The 25,119-nt window shown below is 36.9% G+C and overlaps 1 protein-coding gene across 17 annotated transcripts in view; it reads right to left on the bottom strand.

Moving 5' to 3' along the window:
• LRCH1 (leucine rich repeats and calponin homology domain containing 1) overlaps nt 1-25,119 on the bottom strand; it is a 124,048-nt gene that overhangs the window by 34,680 nt on the left and 64,249 nt on the right. For 4 of the 17 annotated variants that reach the window (XM_015276492.4, XM_004938696.5, XM_040665942.2 and 1 more), the window contains exons 4-16: nt 22,078-22,183; nt 21,433-21,569; nt 18,984-19,111; nt 15,225-15,309; nt 13,883-13,988; nt 12,423-12,535; nt 9,537-9,604; nt 8,422-8,508; nt 6,308-6,397; nt 6,169-6,205; nt 4,079-4,192; nt 1,915-1,962; nt 1,122-1,194 (exon numbers count right to left, since the gene is read on the bottom strand). In XM_015276492.4, the coding sequence (XP_015131978.1) occupies nt 1,122-1,194; nt 1,915-1,962; nt 4,079-4,192; nt 6,169-6,205; nt 6,308-6,397; nt 8,422-8,508; nt 9,537-9,604; nt 12,423-12,535; nt 13,883-13,988; nt 15,225-15,309; nt 18,984-19,111; nt 21,433-21,569; nt 22,078-22,183 (1,192 nt within the window). The remainder of the gene's footprint in view (nt 1-1,121; nt 1,195-1,914; nt 1,963-4,078; nt 4,193-6,168; nt 6,206-6,307; nt 6,398-8,421; nt 8,509-9,536; nt 9,605-12,422; nt 12,536-13,882; nt 13,989-15,224; nt 15,310-18,983; nt 19,112-21,432; nt 21,570-22,077; nt 22,184-25,119) is intronic. The other 13 variants (XM_025146806.3, XM_040665950.2, XM_040666018.2 and 10 more) reach the window with 7 other exon arrangements.

Raw genomic sequence — 25,119 nt, 5'->3', positions numbered from 1 at the left:
GATTTAGGTTTTTTCAAGTCCTGAAAGGTCCCATTTGCTCATTATTTAATCCATACTTTGTATGTTAAGAAATAATTCTCCTTCTAAAGCATCAGGAACAAAAAAGAATAGAGTCAGAGTTTAGCAACAAACTATGAAATTCAAATGAACAGATCTGCCAAACTTTTAAATCGTAACAATGCAGGAAATTTAAAATGCTTTCTTCATGAAACAAGGTTGGTTCAATAACACTTTCTTTGCTTTGTAAACCTTGTAAAAAACAAATCTATGAGTACAATTTCTTAAAATACATTCAAATATGAAACTGCTGCCATTATTGCCATTTGTTATGGAAGCTACAAGCCTGTAGTGGTTTATCAGCATTTGGCTAAAAGCATTAGTGGTGAACGTGAGAAAACAGAATTACAGCCACCGAAAGCTGAAGCATACTTAAAAAATGTTAAGGCTATTCTCTAGAGGCGACATGACTTAACAGCACTGACAATCAATACTGACCACCTTAGCACAGAAAAGGTAAGAACAGAGTCTACCTGTAGCTTATGCTGCTTTTAAAGGAAGCCCTTAAATGCATTGACAGTTCCTTTTGTTGACTCTCTACTTTTTTCCCCTTCACTCCAATAAGCTGCTGCATGTTAATGATGGTAATACACATTTCGTACACTGCAAATTTGTTAAACTCAGTTGCTGGCTGAAGAAAACATCTCATCTTCCTTTAACCACTACTCCTTACACAAGCATAACTACTGAGAGACTCATGCATAAGCATTTTCTAAACAAGTCTGATTATTCATATAGTATTTACCAACATATTTTATCATTCTAAATTCACATACATGTATAAAATGTATATTTGTATGTGCTTACTTTTAAACGTGTGTATGTATATAATTTATAAAACACCTGATGTTTCAGTAAGGGGTAAAAACTGATCTACATAAAATGTATTAAATAGAGTTATAAATTTGATCTCAAGTCGAACTTACAGACTTACTGTTCTACTCTTCAGAATACAGAAAGTATTTTCATCATTGAATCGTAAGAGAAAATAGAAATACAAATATCTATTAATAGCACAGATGTGAAAAAGTACAAAAAATGGTTGATTTTCTTTCCTACATTACCTGATCGTGGCTTCAGGCCAAAAGGGATTGTGTTGTTTGTAGTAGGAGACAGAGTTGGACTTTTATCTTTGTTCTGCATAATTTAAGAACATAAATTCAAATAAGAGCAATATCCAGAATATCACAGCACAACTGACTGAATAAAATACAAAAATTAACAATACTGCACGCTACAATTATTTCAACACAATCTGATCACATAGTCTTGAACCTGTAAGAATCTTCCAGTTTTATCCAATACCAATCCTTTACTGGAAAAGAAGCTGAACTTCCTGACTGAAGTCTGCAGCATACTGGCCCCAGCTATAAATAAGTGTGATTGTTTCTCAGTTTTCTCCCACAAAACCATTTGGTTCCATTCAACATACACTTTCGTGGCACAGTACATTTAGAAGAACAAAGCAAAGCCAAATTTTTCCTTAGATGTGTTTCTTTCACTGAATCAGAATTACCATTCTGCTTAACTACTTTCCCTGCAACACTGAATTCTACCTAAAATGCAGATAGGTGGAAATTAATCATAGACCTCACAGTATAACCATGGTGGTTATACAATGATAACAAAGGAAGTCTTATAACCAGAAAACAAATCCTATTTAAAAAATGATTAATGAGACTGGAAACTATGGGAGTACCATCACCAACGCTGGGTGCTCCTGAGTTTGTGAGATGCTCATATACAGTGTAAAGTAGAGAAAGAAACACTGGTTTTGCACAGAAAATAGGAAGATTCCACAAAGAGCCTACTGACCAAGCACACACTGAAGACAAACAAAGTGCACTATCATCTTACCTCATTGTGAGAAGGTTGGCCACTTGTATTCCAAACAATTACATCATTCTGCATGATTGGACAGAAAGAAAAAAAACTCTTTTCAGCAAATGTATTAAGTCATACACAATGTGTTGGTCATACAGTATTCTAATCACGACAGTCAGATACTCATTAATATTTAATACTTTTCATCTTTACAACATTTTCCAGCACTGTATTGTTTGTTTGGTTTTACCAAAACAATTTTCACAATTGATATGTACTTTGATGCTAGCCTAACTGAAATACCATTTAAAAATCCTCCTGTGGAAATTATTTGCACAAATTTGTCCTTAATTTCTTAGCTGCAGTCTTAACTGATTCATAAGTGCATTTGTAAGACTTGAATCTTTGTTCTTTCAAGTGCATTATCTAATGTTGTTTCACAGATTTTGTAGTTTAACTTAACTATTAAGTTTAATAGGGGAGTAAAGATTTTAAATATAGGTGTAATGAGGGAAGCATTCTGCAAGCAATTCCTTTTGTAATTGCCATATAACATACATTTTGTTGCCATTTTTGCTATAGCTAAACTGGAAGCACAGAGATCATGTCAATAAAATATCAAACAATCACTAATTCTGTGTAAGTCATAACTCAGTAGAAATAGAATTGGCATAGGTAAAAACACATTATAAATCCATTCAAAACCCTTTCATTAGGGCAGACTTTTTAATGGAGTAAAAGTAGAGATTAAAAAGACAGCCCTCAAAATATTTCATCCCAGCACTCAAAGAATTTTCTGAAAGCTACTATGATGGGAAGGAAGATTACACACACACTTTGATAAGTGACCTTTCCTGGACGCTACTCAAGCTTGAAAAATAAAATATAATCCTTAGCAACAAACTTTGTTCACAATCTTACCTCAACCACTGTATTACCTAGAATTAATAGAAGGAAATTTTAGTAATCTCATCCCTGCCATTTCGACCTGGAGACCAGCATGCTTAAGCACTCCTATGCTCGGGGATTGTCCTTGTGACAGACAAGCTAGTTTTACCTACACTGCAGGTCAAAACTCTCTCACTGCATGCAAGTCACCAGTCAGAACTCCAAATCTACACTTCACTTGAAAACTACAAGTGCTTACTGTATGCAGAATGATTAAATTCACTCTTGCAAGACACTCTTCCATTGAATGGAACATACCTTGTGCTTCCACCTGCATGTAGGATTAGATGAGGCACTCTACAAGTTTTTAGGAAATTTACTCATTTAAAAGGTTCTTAAAAATGAATCAGCAGCATTCTTGTTGAAGAGGTTCATTAAAATACAGAATGTGCATGTTGTGCACTCTGACATCAAATTAACATTTTGTGTAACACATTAGCAACGAAGTTAGGAATCAGTCCCAAATAAAGTATGTTAACTTCCATGTATGACAATACAAGAAGAGCACAGAGATATGAACCACCATTTTTTCTTTCTTTTATAAATAAAAAAAAAAAAGAAAATGAAGTCATGAAGAGATCACAGAAGTATTTACTAGTAATGATATTTGAAAAGCATCAAGATATACCAGTCAGTCTATGTCTGCATAAGATATACTGTACTAAAGTGTTATGAATACAGGCAAAAATTTAGGTCATTTTGTTCTCAGAATTCTCTTGCAAGAATGTTCACCAACAAGTAAGTCCTGAGGTAAGAAAGTATGCACCAAATATTTAAGCTTGAATTTTTCACAGTTCTTCATTTATGAATCACTGAAATACAAAACTTAAATAGCTTTGATACTTTAGAAATATCATCTCAACACACAGAGTCTTCTTTGTAATACAAAGCATGTTAAATACATTGCTGAATATAAAACCTTAATGGCATGAGCTGGGGTATTTGGGTTAAGGTGGGGGGGGGGGGGGGGAAGAGAAACCAGGTGGTTTATTATATTGAAGATCTGACTCTGATAATACTTATTTTTTACAAAAATGCTTTTTAGAAGAAAATACATCAATTTCAACCTTTTTCTTGATAGGTCTTAATTAACATCCTATTTACATTCCGGAAAGGAAAAAACAAAAACAAATACCACCACCAAAAATCCTAAAGGGCTTAAACTTCCCTACTTAAACTTCCCAGTGAATATAAGACAGTAAACCCTTTCCAATGTTTCTATATTTATTGTATCTAGACACCTACGTACCTGATTCAATGACCATTTTTCACCCTGTTCACATGTTCTCATTTCATTCTTGGCTTTCTCCATAATTAATTCCCTCCTCCTCTGAAATTCTAGTTCCTCTTCAGCATTTTCTTTCTGCAAGATAGATTACCCTTTAGACTGTGAATCACTGGGAATAGAATTGTATCTTTTTTTGCAGAACGTTATTACATCAGAAGTATTTCTGGTAAGTGCTGTGATGAAAAGCAAACTAAAAAGTAAGCAGACACTACATAATTACAGTTCCATTGCTAAAAGACTGGTCATTATGTAAATCTAAATAAACTACTTGGAGGATATCAAAAGGCATTTAAAGAACAAAGCTATTATGGGGCATACTCAACATGGAATCACAAAGGGGAAGTCTGGCCTTAGTAATCTGATCTCCTTCCATAAGATCACCTGTTAGGTGAAAAAAGGGAAGGCAGCAGATGTAGTCTTCCTGTATTTCACTAAGGCTTTTGATACCACTCCTCACAGCACATCCTTCTGGACAAGTTGACCAACTGTGAGGTAAAGAGGTTCATGCTATGTTGGGCAATGAAATGGCTGAGAGGGTTGTAATAACTGGAGGACTAGAACTGGCTAGCAGATGGTCACTAATGGTGTTTTCCAGGGCTCAAGCCCTGGGCCATTCCTGTTCAGTGTTTTTACCAATAATCTGGATGCAGGAGTAGAATGCATCCTCATCAAGACTGCCAGTAATGCTGGACTGGGAGGTGCTGTTGTCCCCTTGAGAGATAAGAGGCCTGGCAGCAGGATTTAGATAGATAGACCACTGGGCAATCTTCAATGGCATGAAGTTCAACAAAGGTAAGTTTCCGCAGCCGGGATAGAGCAGTGTTGCACGCAGGTACAGACTGGGAGACAGATGGCTGGAAAGCAGCCCTGCAGAAAGGATGTGGGACTGCTGGTGACAGCAGGCTCACCTTGAGCCAGCAGTGTGCCCTGGCAGCCAAGTGGGCTCTGTCCATGGAAAGGATGCTAAGGTCCTTGAGAGCATCTGGAGGAGGGCGACAAAGCTGGTAAAGAGCTAGAGGATTTGTCCTATGAGAAGGAATTGAGGACAGGATGTCCACCCTGGAGAAAAGATGGCCAAGAAGTGATCACATTGCTCCATGAAGTTCCCTGAGGAGGGGAAGTAGAGAGGGTGGTGCCAGGCTCTCCTCTCATGAACCTATGGCAGGAAACTGTGGGAATGGCACAAAGCTGTGCCAGGGAGCTTCAGACTGGGTATTAGAAAAAATTATTTACTATGGGAGTCATCAAAAACTGGAAGTGGCTTCCAAAAGAGGCAGTTGATGTCCCATGCTTGACCACGGTCAAGAGATATTTGAATATCATTTCATTCATATGCTGTAAATTTTGGTTAACCTCAAAAAAAGGCAGTTTGACCAGATGATATTTGCAGGTCCCTTCCAATTGAACTATTGTATTCTATAAAGAATAGCAATTCACCAGTCAAGATACAGTTCAAATAACAAGCAATACATAATATACTACAAATTCCAAATCATACTTCATATACGCCCTCCATGACTATGATGACAGCGCATTAGGAAGAGAGTAATCATTCATTTACAAAATATTTTGGAGTTATCCTTAATGAATACTGTCTTCTTACACTAGAATAGGGATATTGGAAGAGCACAAGAATACACATAGCTGAGCTGCGAACAGTAGCAATTGATTCTCATAGCCAACACAATACATGAAAAAGATGGCTATATGGAAAGATGACTGTCTTTCTACAAACTGAGTGGAAAAAAAGGAAAAAAAATAACATGCAAAAGTAACTGATAAACCCAGAAATAAAGTTGTTGCGTGTGTGTGTGTATATATATATGTCCATAAACACAAACATATAATATATATATAAATATATATATATAATCTCTCTCTATATACACACACATACACGAACAATTGCATTAAAACTCTGAAGAACTAGTTGTGCCCTCCAGCCTACCATAGTTTTCTTTTACTTACTTGGTAGATTAAAAACAGATGAAATTATTGGCTCATTTCCTGTCTTACCCCTCAAATATTTTGTAATATGTTCATTAACATACCTGACCAAGGGAGGACATCTCCATCTGCATTTGACTGCTATGTATAAAGAAACAAATGTGAATATGTAATTTATTTTGTAGAAACTTGAAGAATCTAACAAATGCATTTTTTTTAAAAAAAAAAGGTAGATAAACACACTTTACTGTAGATTCCTGAAATTCTAAAGCTGTTGCTGGTTCCATGGGATACAGATTCACATCACTGCTTTCTGAAATATCCATGCTTAATCTGTAAGGTTTGAAATAAAAACATTGCACTGGGGTATAGTGTTGGTAATCATTATGTTCAGTATTCAGTTTCAAGCAAATGGATATATAAAATATTTTTAGTCATGGCATTAACCTGCTCTATTTTGCTTCTTACAAAAGTGTCACCACCATGATTAAACCAACATTAACATCTGCAAAGTATCACTCTGAGCAATGACTTGTATCAAAACAAAGGGACCTGTTCACTACTAACATTCATGTCATTATATATAACACTGAAGACATCTACATTCAACCTCTAGCATCCTGTGTTTTAACAAGATCCAAAACCCTGGTAAAATACCTAGATTTAATTTACAATGCAGGAAAATAAAGCAGACCAGCAACAAACTCCCAGTAGCCAACAGGTGGAAATATAGCAATGAATACAGGAAAGAGAGTGAAGGAAGTATCTGAAAATACTGGAAAAGATTGAGCCTGAAATCCTTTTCCATTCCTGAACTGAATTGCTGTTAATGTGCACAGAAGATGTGCAGAACATTAATCTGTCCAGTCATTGTGGTCCTATTTCACAAGTTAAATAGTCATGTTTGTAAATGAAAATAACACTAGTAGATACATTCTATATGGAGCTCTAATCAGCGTGTGCTAGGTATGCTTCAGCATCACCTACCGCTTCAACCCATTGCTGCAAGCAACAGTGAGGCTTCCACAACACAGAGAGTGCAAAACCCAAGCTTCATTTGATATGTACAGACCCAAGAGTGTCATGCTAAACAAGTCTGTTTGTTAGCATAAAACAAACAGACATTTGAATGGCCTGTTTAGCACTTGACAAAGCAAAAATAAATACATGCATGACATTTATAGTCATCTTTAAAAGCCATATTTCATATACTATTGTGCTACTGAAAGCACATCCGAACATGCATGGAGAAAAGGAGATTGTCTGTATTTCATTGCCTTTTGGAATTTTCTAAGTAAAAAAAAAATGTAGGAAAAGTCAAAGCATTATTTGACAAACAACAAAGTAATAAATTTTATAAGGCTAAGAGATTTTTTACTGTCACTTTACTTCAAACCAGACTATTTTTCAATCTTATCTGCAACACTTCTCCTGCAAACTAATAAGTTACAGATGAGATACAGAAGCAACAGAATTTTATCTCACAGAAACCACAGGACTGTTCCTAATTTATATGATTTTTTTTGTTAACTATTTAGTACTCAATTCAAGAATTCAAGTGTTCTCTGTGTGATTCAAAATAAAGCCAGAAAATTCCTTCGCCAGAAAAACAGGACTGAACCTCAGTCCTAAAAAGCAGAAAGATATGCTAAGTAAAAAAGCAATATCAAAACAGACTTTTAAGCTACAGAACAGTGCAGTCATAAGAAGAAATGGCTACATGAACTAGCCAAGGAAGGAGAAACAAAGACATTTTCGACTGGGACTGATAAGGAGGTGTCCACTCTTCAGAGAATTAAAGCTCTAAAAAAGCTACATCATACAAGCAATGATGAAAAATTAGTTTCTTAGTTTTAAAATGAGCTTAATTTTTGAAAGGGATTACACAACGAAAAGCAATAGCAAGCAAAGGGACAGAAGTACCTGCAACACTCATCAGTTCTTTCAAGCAGGACAAGCTTCTTTTTGTTTTTCTTTTACATATTTAATCCTTTGTTTATTCACAGACCCAGAGTAATTCCACCTGACTTCAGCCATTTAAAAGATGCATATAAATAGGACGGTCTTGCCTTCTATAGCCAGGAGAAATACCTTCACTAGTAGCCTCTTCCTTTTTCCTCTTTTTGACCACAGAGGAAGACTACAGGAACTTCATCATTAATTCAGGTACTTTCTTTATGCATCCCAAAGATGTAAGATGGGATGAAACATGGACAAGAAACCTTCACCAATTCCAACACAATGCCTCAAGTATTAACAAGAAGAGGAGATTGTACAGACTGAAAGAGATATGACTATTCTACAGGAGGCTCAACAAAAGTTATAAATACATAAGACACCTGCTATTTTAAGCATACCTGTTGGGATCTTGTAATAAATCTACCGCTTCTCTTAGTTGTTCTATCATTGCTATATCAATAGTTTGTTCTTCTGACATATTTATTCTATAATAGAAAACAAAAGCATTCAAAATAAAAGAGGTAAAACAGCAATTATCAGGGGTTGTCTCAGTTTCAATTTGCGAACTCTACCTTCTAATTAAGCATGCAATTAATCCAGAGGGAGGGGTTAAAAACAGCCTCTGTGCAAACTAGTAAGTGCTGAATTTATGTAGGGAGTGTCTACAGAAAAAAATCACCATCACTTTGCCTTTAACGAAGCTACCCAAACTAATACACACATGCATAAACAAATATGATGAACTAAGAAACTAAGATCCTTCCACATCAATTAAACAGACCAGCTTCAAAAGCCGACTCCTCCTAACCGCATTCACCACATATATTATTACAAAACGTGACGATTCTTTTTAATGGACCACAGCATGCTTTCTTTTGCTTTTCAAGATTTGGTTGTTTTGTTTTGTTTTTAATTTATAAAAAAAATCATCCGATAGTTCTGCCAGCATGGTTCTTTTGGAACATGCTTATTTCTCCCTCCTTTCAATTTTTATTTCTAATCACATAGGACTCCACTGTTCTGAAGTGAGAAGTTCACAGTGCGCTGTCATGCTAGATCTATTTTTCTTTGAACACTCATCACTGACTGATTTTCACTTACACAGCACTTGAGCTAATACCTATGAACTATTGATTGCTTCAGGGCTAAAATTATTAAAATAAGAAAAAAGATTCTGAAGAGAAATCCTGTGCATTAGTTTTTACGAGTTAAATTTAATTTTTAAAACCAACAGCATTAGCAGACTGCAAATCAAAATACCTAATTTAAAAACCTGGGCTCCACATTGGTTAAAAAAAATGCTGACTTACAGCTTTATTAGCACATATACATTAGTTGCAAGCTAAGACCCACTTTATTAATCAATAACATATAACACGCCACATTCACGCACAGAAAGCTGCACTGCTGTATGTTTTTAAGTCTACAAAATTATTAACTAAGAAGAAAACACCAGTTTTGGTTGTCTAATGAAATGATACAGTTAATTACTTACAGACAAAGAAATACTTACATTTCTTCTGTTTGCCATTGTGCGTCCTCTTCGATTCTCAGTAATTCATCACACTCTGCTGCTCTGCTCTGTAAGGAGACAAAGTGATATTCAGAATTGAACTTTGCAATTAAGCAAGGAGATAAGTTTTCCTTTCAGACTAAGCACTGACCTATTTTATTTAACAGTTTAGGGTGGCTAGTTGAAGCAATCCAACACTTCTGCTTCACGTCTCACTCTATTCCCTTTTAAGATACTCATTACATGATCTTATTTTCATTGTTGAGATTTTATTGAGGTCAACAGCCCTTACCCTCCTTTAACTGTAAAAAGAAAGTCAAGTAGCATGAGAATTCTTCATTCTATGTCCCAGATTTCATTTGTGCCTTTCTCGTGTATGCCAACAATGGTTCAATTCAGCCCAACTAGCTCTCATCTTATTTGCTCTCCTCCCACAAACAGCTACATTTAAAGAGCAAAGAAATTCCAAGGATATAATCTAAAAATTGTGTATTTAATCCATAACTATTAATAGGATTCCTAGTGGATAATTTTAACAGCTCTGTTAAAAAAAATCACAACAAAACTGACATGCTACAATTCAAATCAGTTGGCCTGTTATTTGGGATTCAATGTAGGAATAAATCACAGCCTCCATTCTATCCGTAATTGTGAAATGCTACGTATTAGAAAATTTAAGTTCCTTATTTATGCTTTCATTTACAATTTTAACAACAAAGAAACTTTGAAAATTTCTTTCTTGGATGAATTACTGAAGTAATTCAGCTGTCACTAAAGACAGAAGCTCTCTGAGCAGAAGTGTATTTATACTAGTAGAGAATAAACAGCAGAAAACAAGCCTATCCTTTTTTTGTGTCATAGGCTTGGCACAACTGTCGCATCACCCTGTACCAATAAACACTATCCAATTCTGCCAGATGTGTCACCGAGGGGTATACCAGCTCCTTTAACATTTCCCAAGAATGACACATTTTCCAGTAACAATCCTTAGTAGAACAAATAAAGCCATTCTTCACATTTTTTTTTTCAAGTTACTAATACAGAAATGAAGCGTATGATTTTTCCCATAAGAAGGACACATTAAAAAAAAAACTAGCAATTGTTCTAGAAGGCAAATCTCAGCCTCTGGCATATGTATATAGATACTGCCTTACAAATTAGGAATAACATATGAAAACTACAGATTTACCAAGCCTAAACTCCTCTTCCACACTGCCTCTAGTATTGATTTAACGTATGGTTTTGATAACCAGAAGTTCAGTTTCAGAAGTTTCAAAATGCGTGTTAGTACATGAGTAAATATAAACCAATGAATACAACTGCCTCAAATCTGCAAAAGGAAAATGCCCAGGGTTCAAAATCCTCCGGAAAAAAAGAAAAAAAAATGATGCACTTATCTGTTCAAGTCATCAACTACTGCTCTCAACTGCCGTAATGTTAAGAAGCTAACAATGAAAAATCCAAGAGCTTGCTCTGGCAATATTTGTCATACTACCATTCAATACAGTAACCTCTTTTATGGAGCCACCGTCCGCTACACATTATTTCATGTAATACTATTTAAATACATAACAGAGGCCATTCCCAAGGGGAGAGTATTTGCTAAGGAAAATCAAGATGATGAATGGACAAGAACAAGCAAATAACAAGCACATACAGAATATAACCCATCAACTTCAGATGATGGTACTTCTACCTTTATCAGGAGAAGATGAAAGCATTCTAATCTCCTTCTATCTAGTTCATTCACCTCAAATGTGTACATTTGTTGAAAATCTGTATGCAGGAAACCTATAACGTGTTAACCTTTTTACAGCAAGTTCTTAGTAAAGAAATCACTAAAGAACAAGCCAATAAATGGTAACTCATTATGTCCTACACATTCAGCATAAATAATTCTTACAATCAGTGAAGTTTTAGGCAATAAATAATTTGTCTCCTTAAATGCTGTTGAGTTCAGATCTGTACTTGTAAGTAATAGAAATAATAAGCAACATGTATGCACTGAGTAAATAAAGTTTCCTGATAACTAACAGTATATATGTCTTCAGAAACTACAGCAGTGAGAAAGGTATTTGTTTCCTTGCCACATAAATGCTATGCCTCTGTGGCTGTCACATCAGAGACCAGAAACAGCAAAACAGAACCTGTGAAGTTGTGTTGCTAGAAAAAATAAATGTTGCACAAATTGAGATGCAGAACCAGCACTCTTTTTTTTTCTTTTCCTATTTCCAAGAAGCTGAAAGTTGGCATGTTTTCTCTTTCCAAGTATTACCTCCTCTCAGCACACGTTTTTCAGTAGGGGATACAACATAAAGATGGCACAAAGCCCCTTCACGCTCCTCAGAACTATCCACAAAAGGAGAAAACTGGTCCAAAAATATATGTATATAAAAAATCTTTTCTGGTCTATAAATCCAGTAGAGATCTCACTTCCACAGGAAAGCTATAAAACACTACTTTCTCAAATATCTTTTTGCATTACAACATACCTAGCAAAAATATCCAGCAAATAAATGTCAGGATAAAAAGTGCTCGCTTGAAACTTCTTTAGAATCTTTCAAAACTCAGATTACCTAATTATGTTTTTAAAGATACATAAAATATTAGGCAGTTCTTGCTACACAATAAAGTGTACTTCTTGAGTTACCACACAGTGGTAATCACTATTGATTCATAGTTCATTTCTATGGATCTTATTTTAGCTCTGTACTACATTAATTATAATTCTAAATCTATTTTTTCATTCCACATCTTTTATGACAATGAATATTAACTGTAGTATCTTATACATTAAAATGTCTGCAGTTCCTCACTCCTGATTGCTCTATACTTGGGAAAGCAGTGAAAATATTTTCTGCCACTAAGAATTGAACACCAACTTGCCTTAATGTAGCTCATAAATTCTGTAGTAAGAGCATCTGATTCATCAAACCGGATTCCCGTTTCTCTTGACTTATCATTGACAATCAAGTGAGAAGATCCCTGATGGAATTCCACTAAAAGCAACAATAAAAGAAGACAAAATCATTTCCAGTTCAGCTGAATATTTGTTACTCACGAGAGCACTACAGTTGTGTGCTCAAAACCAAAGGAATTCAAGTTTAATTTCAAACCATACTAAAAAACCTCAAAAAAGTTCAGACTCTTGCATTCAAGGGAGCGATGTCAATTCATCGCTCAGTTTTAATAAACCAATATCCTTGGCTCAATCCAGCTGTAGATCAAAAACAGCACAACAAGCACTGATTGCTTCAGTCATGTCTCAGCCACTGACCAGCAGTTTTTTATGCAACTTAGAAGTTATGATGCTGTAACAAACACCCAAAACTCTCAGCAGAACTCAGAATGATTCAGCCTTGCAAACAAACTTTAACTCCCCTGCTTGAAACAGTTTGATCCCATAACTTACACTCTCTGATGGGGTAATAAACACTGCAGGATGCGAGTCTTACTATATCAGTTGCATATTGCTATATTCTGATGAGAATCTCAAGTGAAATTCATTTAATCTAGCATGAAACATTCATGGAATGCTGGTCTCCTATTTATGTGGTTTCCAGTTCACAGACATTATCCTGCAATTTATCATTAGTACGTGCAGATCATAAGGAATCATCTTTTATCAGTACGTAGATAACATTAATGAAGGTGTAACTTCAATGAAGTATAGATATAACTACACACACTGTCACTCCACTTTTATACATTGCTAATTCAGAGTCTGAGCTGGTATTTGACAAAGTTATCAGACATAGAGATTACTGACTTGGAAGCATGGTTTAAAATCATAGAATGATTTGGGTTGGAAGGGACCTTTAAGATCATCTACTTCCAACTCCCCTGCTACAGGTAGGGACACCTCCCTCTAGACCAGGCTGACTCTCATTTTTCTTCCTCTGGAGAGAAACAGAATGTATTAATTCTTGAGTCAAGGTGCAAGAAGTTCATTGAACCCATCACAGAAAATGACCAGACTCAATTTGGTACAGTTTAAAACTGCTGTAAGAAAGATATTTTTTGTTTTAAATGACTGCATACCTGAAAGCCTCCTGGATAAGAAGGCATTTACTACAAAGAAATTAACTGTAAAAATTCTTACTGATTGATTATAATATCAGCAAGAAAAATCAACTTAAGGTATTTTTCCAGAGCAAAATCAAACACAGAATATTCCAGTGAAAAACAGTGGTAACAGTGGTTCTAAGTTAAAGTTCATGTTGTTAGACTGAAAGACTAATGAGTACTCGCTGTGCTGTAACATTTTCAGACTCCATTTACAGTCTTATACAGAGTTATCAACAGAAATGTCATGTTTTTAACTTCCACAGTTTTGACATTCCAACCTTTTCTTGAGTTAGCATGGTGACCTGAATCTTCCTTTACAACCTGATCTTCTTCCACAATGTCTGACATTGGAACATTAAAGCTGATAGTATCTTCATCAGATGGCTAAGAAGAAATCAGAGAAACAATAGTTTCACATTAAATCCAAGACTAACAAAAATGCATGCTTTCACTACAAAGCTAACAACTTCAGGAAGTGTAATAACGGCAAAATAGTTTGTAAGCCTCTTTGAATGGACTGCATGTTCATACAGTTATGTAAAGACTTGCCCAAATAACTGGCAACCACCGTGTTTATATGTGTTTCTGTATTTAACAGAGTGTAACTGGATTCATTCTCTGTGTGCTTGGGCAGTAATTGCAAATTCAGTATCTAAGCTTGATTCTTTCCAAACAAGTGTCAAAAGCAACAGACTTTTCCTCAAAGGAGGAGAAAAACACATGAAAATTATTGCAGGTTTTTTGTTTGTTTTTGTTTCTTGAAGTAGGAAGAACTCTGTTCTTTTATACTCATTAAGTCAGACCACAAATTCTTTTAGTTATACATTTTGGAAAGATCATCACTGAAATACAAATTAATTACTTATTTATAATTATCTAATCTATGAAGTCTAACTCCAACTGTTCATTTGAGTACCTAAGAAAAGACTTTCCAGGAATTAGTGCTCTGTTCAGCTGAGTAGAGCCTCAGAAATTCTAGGAAACGTGTAACTGTAGCTGTAACTGCTTAGTACAGCACTACTCTCAGGAAGTCAACCTTCTTCTTTGCCCAGTCGCACAAAATAGCTCAAGAAAAATTCTGAAGGCTTATTTCCAGCACTGCCTAACTGCCAGAGGATGGAAACACACAGCATGGATGCACATGGAGATCTGCAAAGATTCCGAAGCTCCTGCTCTCTAGTAAACTACCATAACCACAGCACCACAGAATACATTAGGACTGAGCACACAAACTCCAGTTAATCTCCCACATGAAAAATTCAGAAGTCAGAGAGGAAATTAGTAAGAAGGAGACAGATATATAACATTTGTATAACATTCACTTGGTTGGAAAGAGTAGACAGTATTCTGGTTTGGACTCTATTTTCTAGATTATCACTTAAAACTGGCTGAAAATTGTATTGAATTTTCTCTATTGGTGTTAGTAATTTGTGATCAAGTATCTCACTGCTATCTCCCAAAAACATGGATACAAAACTGGAAAAAAATCCCAGTCTTTCATCTGTTTTAAACTTTTATAACTGAGAAATTAATGCCATGGATGTGGTTGCACAGTTTTCACAGCTAGAAATGTAGCTATACATTTTAAGAAATAAGAGTGTGGAGGAAGGGGCAACTTACCTCTGTTGCTGACAAACGCTTATCACCGTTGTCACTACCAACACCTGAATCCGAGTCCTTTTTACTTGGGTAGAGGTCATCAATGCTAGATGTGAGCAGAAAACAAGAGAAGGCTATGACAGCACGTACAGTTAGAATTCTGTCCCATTTTCACTTAGAGAAAAATTCCAACAATTATCAACGTCACTGAAGAAATCACAGAATCCTTGGAGTTGGAAGGGACCTTTGAAGGACATCTAGACCAATTCCCCTACAGTGAACAGGAACACCACCATTAGGTTAGCTTGCCCAGGGTCTGATCCAGCCTCACTTTGAAAGTCTCCAGGGACGGGGCATCAACCACATCACTGGGCAGCCTGTTCTGGTGTCTCCCTACCCTCACTGTAAAAGATTTTTCTTCACAGCCAACCTAAGTCCATCCTCTTTAAGCTTGAAGCCATTTCCTCTTATTCTGCCACAACAGACCCTGTTAAAGAATCTGTCCCCTTCTTTCCTGTAGCTCCTCTTTAGATACTGAAAGGCTGCTCTCAGGTCACCTCAGATCCTTCTCTTCTCCAGGCTGAACAACCCCAGCTCTCTCAGTCTGTCCTCGCAGGAGAGGTGTTCCATCCTTGGATGATTTTGGTGGCCCTCCTCTGGACATGTTCCAACAGGTCTGTATCTCTCCTGTGTTGAAGACTCCACATTTGGACGCAATACTCCATGCGAGGCCTCATCAGCACAGAGCAGAGGGGCAGGATCACCTCCCTCGCCCTGCTGGCCATGCTGCTTTGGATGCAGCACAGGACACAGTTGGCCTTTTGGCTTGTGAGAGCACATTGCTGGCTCATGTTCAGCTTCCCACCAGTACCTCCAGGTCTTTTTTGGCAGGGCTGCACTCAATCTTTTCTTTCCCTAGTTTGTATTGGTAGCAAGGGATGCCTTTAGCCAGGTTCAAGATCTTGCAATTGGATTTGGTGAACCTTACAAGATTTACCCAGGCCCAATGCTCAAGCCTCGCCAGGTCCTTCTGGATGAAATCTTGTCCCTCTGGTGCATTGACTGCATCACACAGCTTGGTGTCATCTGCAAACTTGCTGAGGGTGCACTCGGCCCCACTGTCAATGTCACTGATGAAGACATTAAAGACTATTGGTCCTAGCACTGACACCTGTAGGACACTACTCATCACTGATCTCCATCCAGACATTCAGCCATTGACCGCCACTCTCTGGACTTAATCCTGCAGCCAGTTCTTTGTCCATTGAACAGTCCACCCATCAAAACCACGTATTTCCAATTGGGAGAGCTGAATGTTGTGGGGTGCCATGTCAAAGGCCTTACTGAAGTCGAGATAGATGATATCAGTGGTTCAACCCTTGTCCATGTGACACCATCGTAAAAAGCCTCTAGGTTGGCCAAGCAGCATTTGTCCTTGGGGAAGCCATGCAGGTTCTCCCATATCACCTCCCTGCCTTCCTTGTGCCTTAGCACAGCTTCCAGGAGGATTAACTCCATGATCTTTCCTAGCAGAAGTGAGACTGTCAGGTCAGTAGCTCCCCAGGTCATCCTTTTTCCCTTCTTAAAAATGAATGTGATGTTGCCTTTTGTCCCGTCACCACCAGGCACTTCACCTGATTGCCACGACTTTTCAAATATCACTGAGAGTGACTTGGCAACTACATCCACTAATTCCCTCCGAACTCCAGAATGCACTTCATCAGGACCCATAAACTAGCTCAGAATGGATACAAACTACACATCTGCAGTCTGCTAGTAGTAAAGTAAGATGATGGAATGGTTCTCTAGCCTAAGGATTAATGAAAACAACAGAATAATCTGTCCCAAAGGCTGTTGCTTTTGTCTGTGCATTGGACACAAATATTTAGCTATTAGCCAAGTAGCACAGGATTCTGACTGAAGTAATTTAGCCATGTCACAAAACTAAACTAGCTGAACTCAAACTGGAGTCAACTAATTTAAAAGTAACCATCGATGCATTAAAAACGAACTGTTAACTCCCTGGAGCTTGGAGTAATTATTAACATAGAAACCTCCTTTTGAGGCTTTAAAATAGGTTTTGAAATTTAATATTTTCAGAAAATGACTATAATAATTGCAGCTGCCATCTCTTCAGGATTTTTTTTTAATTGCCTAATATGACCTCTGCTCATTTTAAAGTACACCAATAGATGCAATACACTCATCAGTTAACTATTTTTTTCCTTTACTTCCTTGTCATTTGCAATCCTGAAAGTTTTAAACCTAAATTCAGATTAACACAGCAATGTTGAAAAGTACTTTGTCTTCACATGAACAAGGTATCTGATAGAGCTTAATCTCCAATTATCTGTTATCAGTGAGCTCAAAAGATTGAAGATATACAATAGCCACCTGGATGTGAACCTCAGCAACTTGTTCTTGCTTGGGGCAGGGTGGGGGGTAAGGGTGAGGTGTTAGGCTATTTGAATCTAAGGTATTCTGTAATTTTTGTCAGTACTGTAGAAATCTTAACCAGGCTGTGTTTTTCCTTTTGAAGTGTGAAATAATTCTCTAAAGCAAAGCATCATATTTTCCAACTAAACAAAACATACACATGTTCAAATAATTAAGTGAATAAAATATGTAATAAGAAAGATAAAGGTTAAATGGTAAGAATACATCTTCAAGCCTCTATTTTAGCTTCAGTACATGCTCTGTGATAGAACACTGGACTGCTAGTTATCAGCTGGTATCCTCTCTGTACTAGCCCTTTACCAGATAATTGACAGGGAGACTCCAAAACAGTTTTTTTTTTTTTCCTCAGGGCATTAGCAGCAACATCTCTGTTTGTATTTACATCAACATTTGGTTTTTACTGGGCATCCCCATAATTTTTCCATGATTGTTTAATATAAACTTCTCACACTGGCAAAGAAAGAGCTGGCTACGAATTGGTTTCCAATTAGCTACGAAGATTCCCGTAAACAGGATCTCTCTCCGTATCTATAACTGATCTAAGAAATTGAAGACATTACCTTTCATTTTGCCAAATAAATTAATAATAAAATTTAATTTCACTCCAAAAGAATATTAACACCCACTCAATTCTCTTTGCTAGATGAATTACATTAGATGTTAGGAGGAATTTATCTATCCAGAAGTGAGTGAGGCACTGGCACAGCTGCCCAGAGAAGCTGTGGGTGCCCCATCCCTGGAGGCACTCAAGGCCAGGTTGGATGGGGCTCTGGGCAGCCTCATCTAGTGCGTGGTAACCATACCCACTGTGGGGGGCGGTTGGAATTGGATGGTTCTTAAGATCCCTTCTAACGCAAGACATTCTGTGATTCTATGAAGAATAAAAGCTTAACAGAATTATGCAACTCTGATAACACATAAATCACAAAATGAAGCAAGAAGTGAATTTCTTTTTAGTATGTTAACAGATTTACAATGAAGTTCCAACACCAAGTTATATTACCCTCTTAATTACTTTCAATATATTCCAGTAGTATGCTAGTAGGAGGTTAAATTTAAGCAAAGGCTTACTTCCAAGCTCCTTCCTAACGTGCTGCTGACTTTAATTAGAATCAATTGTTAAAAATACTTTATTTTATTCTTAGTCCTTATAAGGATTTCACAAGAATAAAATAAAGCAAAAGAAAGTTCTGCTTGGAAAAGAACTGTCTAAATGGAACATGAACAACATAAACTGTAGAAGCTAAGGGTAAAACCATTTTTCACTTTGTTCCAAGATAATAAATATTACATGCGAAAAATAAGTTTGATCTTTATTCGTACCTTTCTTCCACAGGTTGTGGCAAATGCGGCTGCTCGATGGCATTAAGATACAGTGAGTCTGCTGTTTTAATCTGACAGGCCTGTACAGTCAGATATTTGAATATATGCACCTTCCCCTTTGTACAAATCTGTTAGGAAAAAAAGATGGGTTCATATGTTGAAAAAAGGAAATGTATTCCACATTTCGCTTAAACTACTTAAAAACCAACTCATAAGGTCACAAAAGAAATAATGTAAAGGAAAACAGATTTTATTTTTGAAGAAATGATTAAGAACAACTTTAATAAGTGAATCAATTGAGTGCACCAGTATGGATACTCTAAGAGAGAAAACAACAAAAGAATGTATTATATTTTACAAAATCCAAATTCTCTCATGGACATGACTGGACAAAAGGAGTATGATTATTAAAACATATTTAGGCCTATTACCAACTGTAAACTAAGTCATTATTTTACGTAATTAGTCAATAGTAATATTTAATTAACCAACATGTCCTTTACATATTGTCATACCAGTTTTATGGTGTTCAAGCATCTTCATTATGCATTTCACTTGCCTTTACATTCTTTTCTTTGACTGCACTCTTTAACTCACATGCTTCCTGGGTGACAGGATAAGGGGAAATGGCCTCAAGTTGTGCCAGGGTAAGTTTAGGTTGGATATCAGGAAACACTTCTTTACTGAAAGGGTTGTTAAGCACTGGAATGGGCTCCCTGGGGAGGTGGTTGAGTCACCATCCCTGGATGTGTTTAAAAACCGTTTGGATGTGGTGCTCAGGGACATGATTTAGTGGAGGGTTGTTAGAGTTAGGGTAGTTTGGTTAGCTTGTGGTTGGACTTGATGATCTTGAAGGTCTTTTCCAACCTGGGCAATACTATAATTCTATGTTTTGAGCTTAGTAATTGCATCGCCGTGGGTAGATAAAGAAAGGAGTCTCTCTAATGTAATAAAAACTCTCAAATACTTCAACAGCTGCTGATCTAAAACAAGTGTACTTGATAAGCTTTGAATCTAGGGTCCAGTAAGTCAACAAAGTTGTTCTTAAGCAGCAAACAGAAGTTCCATTTATAATCATTTCTCAGCATGGCCTACATTCATAACGGGATCTTGATTTCCTTCTACTGTAAATTTATTGTCATACATAGAGTAAAAAATTAGTCACGTAGACTATGTTCTAGGCTGCCAGAATATGTATACATTATATATAGTAAATAATAGCAAAAACTTTCTAAAAATGGGCTTTTATTAACCCAGAACTCTGAGTTGGAAGACCATGACCAGGGAAACAAAATCGCAGGCAGTTCTGAACATGTGCAGGATTTGTTGCTCCAGCTGGTCTTCGGGGCCCAATGAAATTTGTCCTCCTTCAAGGACAAAGAGGCCTCCCAAAGAAATCTTGATAAATGGGCTGGGCAATCACCAACCATGTGAAATTTAACAAGAGCAATTCTATAACTGGGACAGGGCAGTCCTGGATATGTATACAGAGCAGGTAACAAAGAGGTTGGAGAGCAGTACCACAGGAAAGGGATCTTGGGGTTCTGGTTGCTGGAAACCAGAGTCAGCAGTGTGCACTGGCAACCAATAGAGCCAACCATGTCGTGGACTGCTAGGCAGGTGATGGAAGGGACTGTACCACTCTGCTCTGTGTTGGAGCAGCCTCACCTCAAGTCCTGTGTACAACTTAGGGCACAACATAAGAAGAACGCAAAACTATTAGAAAGTGCCCAAAGGTATGAAGATGGTGAAGAGTTTAGAGGGGAAGTCCTATGGTTTGTTCAGCTTAGAGAAGAGGAACTGAAGAGAGGCCTCATGGAAGCCTACAGCTTCCTCACAAGGGGAAGGGAAGGGCAGGAGCTGATCTATTCTCTCTGGTGACAGTGACAGGACCCACGGGAAAGGCATGGAGCTGCATCAGAGGATGCTCATGCTGGATATCAGGAAAAGGTTCTTCACCAGAGGGTGGGTTGGGCATTGGAACAGGCTTCCCAGGGCAGAGGACATGATCCCAATCTGCCAGAGTTCCAGAACTGTTTGTAAATGCTCTCAGACATAAGGTGTGAATTTTGGGTGGTCCTGCATGGAGACAGTAGTCAGACCTTGTGGATGTCTTCCAACCTGTGATGCTCTATGATTCCATGATTTATCCAGGAAGTTTCCCAACAACCCTCTTTTTCAAAATTATACACACACATTAAATTTCAGATGGAGATAGGAACAACAAAGTGAATAGGTAGCTAACAACAGATATCTTCTAAAATAGCTTTGATTCAAGTAGTGTACAGACACACAGAATACAGGACACTTGGTCTTGTTTATATATCCACAACTAATGTCTGTCATTACTCGAGTTCAGACGCCTGCAATTGCAGAAGATGACATTTCATAGACTAAGTTATCATCCACCCAATGTTAAGGCACAATTTAAATGACAGATGTTACTTACTTGTGCTGGTGGAGATTGCAAAGGATTGTTCTCAAGCAGTAGTACTTGTAACTGCGCCATCTTTCTAAAACAAATGGGAATCACAAGCACCTTATTGCAGGAAAAGTCGAACTTCACCAAGGGAAGCTGTACTAGCTCTAAAAGCAACAGAAAAGACAAAAGGTATTATACCTGTACTGATTTTTTGTCATAAAATAGTATTTCTAAATAAACCTTTTTCTTTGTGTCATCAGAAAAGAAAAGGGACTATTATTCCTCATATAATAAAACACAGGACATAATATCCTCTTTCCTCCCCCCAAAATTCCAAATTCTGACAATAATTTTTTGTTTTCCTGTATAGAATAGAGGAAAAGAATGTTAATGTGATACACAAGTGACAATAGATTTTAAAATACTTTGAAGCAGCTGACAGTTACCTGCATTCACAGGTAAGCACTGTGCAGCTTAAGACACCTAGAATCATAAAGATAATTAATTAAAATTTTTAACATTATTGTCTCCAGACGTACAGTAAACTCAAATGGAAAACATTTCAACACAAGGTAATTATTTTCTATTATTACTTACTCACGTGATTAAACAATACTTTCAAAATACCAAAATTCCTAATGCCTTTATTATAGATCTTTTCATAACTCATACCTTGGGGTAAAACTTCGAGGTAATTTCTTCTGACATTCAGTTCTTTTAAAGATTTCAGCAGGCCTATCTGTTGTGGCAAAGTTGTGATTTCATTGCAGCTGACATCCTACAGCATATGAAACAGAAATAATGAACTTTTGCCTCCAAAGAGAAAAATTGTAGCTAATATGTTATTTTGTATGTGTAATTTTATTAAACATTTTATTAAACTGAAAACACGCAACTACCTGCGGCCTGCCTTCAGTGGGCAAAACGAGATGTGTGAGGAAATATTTACACATTATTCACAATCCAGAGCAAATATTTATTTAATTTTAGTTAATTTTGAAAGTTAATTCTGTACAAACATTCAGAACCGTTTGTTTAACATGTCCTACCTTTTTGCTGGTATGAGTATTTCAGCAACATGATCATATAGACTAAAATGTATTTGGATGATGTATAAAACTGTTACTATGTGAATTTGAGTTCTAAAAAGATTCTTCTAGAGAAAGTATTTAAGCAAAAATTAAATAGAAAATAGTAATATCCTTCTATAACAATGCTCAGAAATGGCATGGATTTGATCAAATAGCAGGCCACACTAAAATAGGGCAGGCCTTGCTTGTCATTACAAGGTATTTAACATATTACTTTAACAGCTCATTCTTGCAAGCCTAGACAGGTTCTAAGCAGGTCTGAATTTGATGGCTAAATTCAGCTGGTTTAAGACTTGGAACTTATGGTCATTTTAGTGTTTCCAAAGGAATAACTGCTATAAAGTTGAGCTAAGCTTAAAGTGTTCAATGTTGCTAAACAAGTGAGTATTATTTTAAGGAAACATTTCCTATACAGTAGCATTACTGTGAAGTATGATATTTTTATGATATTATCACTACTGAGTTATCATAAAACTGCCATGAATTCATTCTAAAAAAAATAAAAATCAACTTACTGGATTAAGTCAGTCTAAAACAAGATAGTTATCACATAGTAGCTATCACTTTTACTGCCAAGCTGTCTAAACTCAGTATGAAATCAAAAGGGCATTGAAACCTGTGGTTAAATGCCAGGTAATCTGTCAGTTTCAGTCACATTAATTTCTGAACAGAAAAGAGAAAAAACCCTCCATCATATGAGAGCCAAGTGGGGTAATGCCAAATTTTCCCAAACAGATTAAGGGTAAAATCCTTATATACCCCTTTCAGAGGGTTCATGCCCATTCTTGATTGTTTCAGACGATGGATTCATACAGCACACGGGAGCTCTTCAACTACAGAATTCCTAAAAGTCAGTCAGACTTCCAAGTCAGCTCCTTCAAAATGGCTACTTTAATACGAGTGAAAAGCATTACGTTAACTCTGTACCTTCAGTTCTAAAAAGCAGTTAATATAAACCAACAGTAATAGCAAGATCTGATCTGGCAGTGACACTCTTTTTATCAGACATGTTTCTTTCCATAACCTCACCGTTGCCAAAACTTCCTTCCCTTGTCAAAATAGAGTAAGGAAATCTTAGCTTTTAGACAAGGAAATTAATAACACCAGTTAACGAGTGCTTCTTTCACCCAAACGACGGTGCTGTTAATTGCAATGCTCCCAAATCATTTACTTTTAAAGCTTTACTGTCCTATTTTCAATTTGCAAACTCGAAATGAGTTTATAATTAGATCCTCATTTTTAGAGCAAAAAAAAATTGAAATTTAAAGTCACCTTGTGGTAGAGAAACTCTAGATCAAGTACACTTACATGCACATCAGAACAAGTCAGGGAAAGAGAGTTTTAAAGGAAGTGCAAAAGGAACGTCTGGCAGTGCATAGCCTCAAAACATTCACAGAAAGACTCATCTCTTCTGACAGCATGTCAGTATTCACCAGAGCTCTACAGACAGTTGTGTCCTACTAATCCAACTTTAGATCTTTTTTTCTTACTACGTTGCATAAATAGAGAGACCTATTATATTATTTCCAGTTATACTTACTATACTTCATGTGTATATATGTGACAGTGTTTACCTTAAACTTGCCAATTACTTTGATAGTATTGCTTTCATTATTGCCAAAGTCAAATGTCTCTGTTTTTCAAGCCAATTATATGTTGGAGAAATGTGACAATTAGCACTTTGGAACTTCGCTTGATGGGCATCCACAGACAGTTGAAATCAAGTCCAAGCTACTACTCAGGTTCTGGGGGTAGTCTTTGCTGAAGGTCAGACTTCTTGCATTAGCACTGTTATGTCCTCATTAGTTATTTCCTGGCATGACAACATGGATAATTTCTCACAATTAGAGAAAAGCAAGGCTCTCTGAAATTTAACAGCAATTTCTGTGGCATGAAGCTCAATACTTTTAAGACAGCTATCAGATTATCAGATACTGCTTGGAGAAGAGAAGGCTCTGGGGAGAACTCATTGTGGCCTTCCAGTACTTGAAAGGAGTGTATAAACAGGAGAGGGAACGGCTGTTTACGAGGGTGGATAGTGATAGGACAAGGGGGAATGGTCTTAAACTGCGACAGGGGAGGTTTAGGTTGGATATTAGGAAGAAGTTTTTCACACACAGGGTGGTGACGCACTGGAACAGGTTGCCCAAGGAGGCTGTGGATGCCCCATCCCTGCAGGCATTCAAGGCCAGGCTGGATGTGGCTCTGGGCAGCCTGGTCTGGTGGTTGGCGACCCTGCACACAGCAGGGGGGTTGAAACTCAATGGTCATTGTGGTCCTTTTCAACCCAGGCCATTCTATGATTCTATGATTACACAGAAGAACCCTACCCTAAAATTTAAATGAAAATGTAAACATTTACAGCATGCAATATACCAGTCATTCAACGTCACAGATACAAAATGTATCTGAACATGTAATAAAAAAAGAAAAGAAGAGAAGAAAGAAAACAATTAATTGGAAAGACCTGACCTAGGCTGTAGCATAACTGCTGTTATCTTTCTAGAGTGACCACAGAAGTAAAACCTGTTTCAAAAGTTAAATTAAAAAGGACAATCCATTTGTTATGTACATTCAGATTTTACTACAAGCAACCTAGGAAAAGCTGTAAAACACTGAAAAT

This window comes from Gallus gallus, chromosome 1, assembly GCF_016699485.2.
Source record: "Gallus gallus isolate bGalGal1 chromosome 1, bGalGal1.mat.broiler.GRCg7b, whole genome shotgun sequence".
NCBI classification, from domain to species: Eukaryota; Metazoa; Chordata; class Aves; order Galliformes; family Phasianidae; genus Gallus; species Gallus gallus.
The sequence above is the reverse complement of the archived record's forward strand: the minus strand, read 5'-3'. Positions and strand labels throughout refer to the sequence as shown.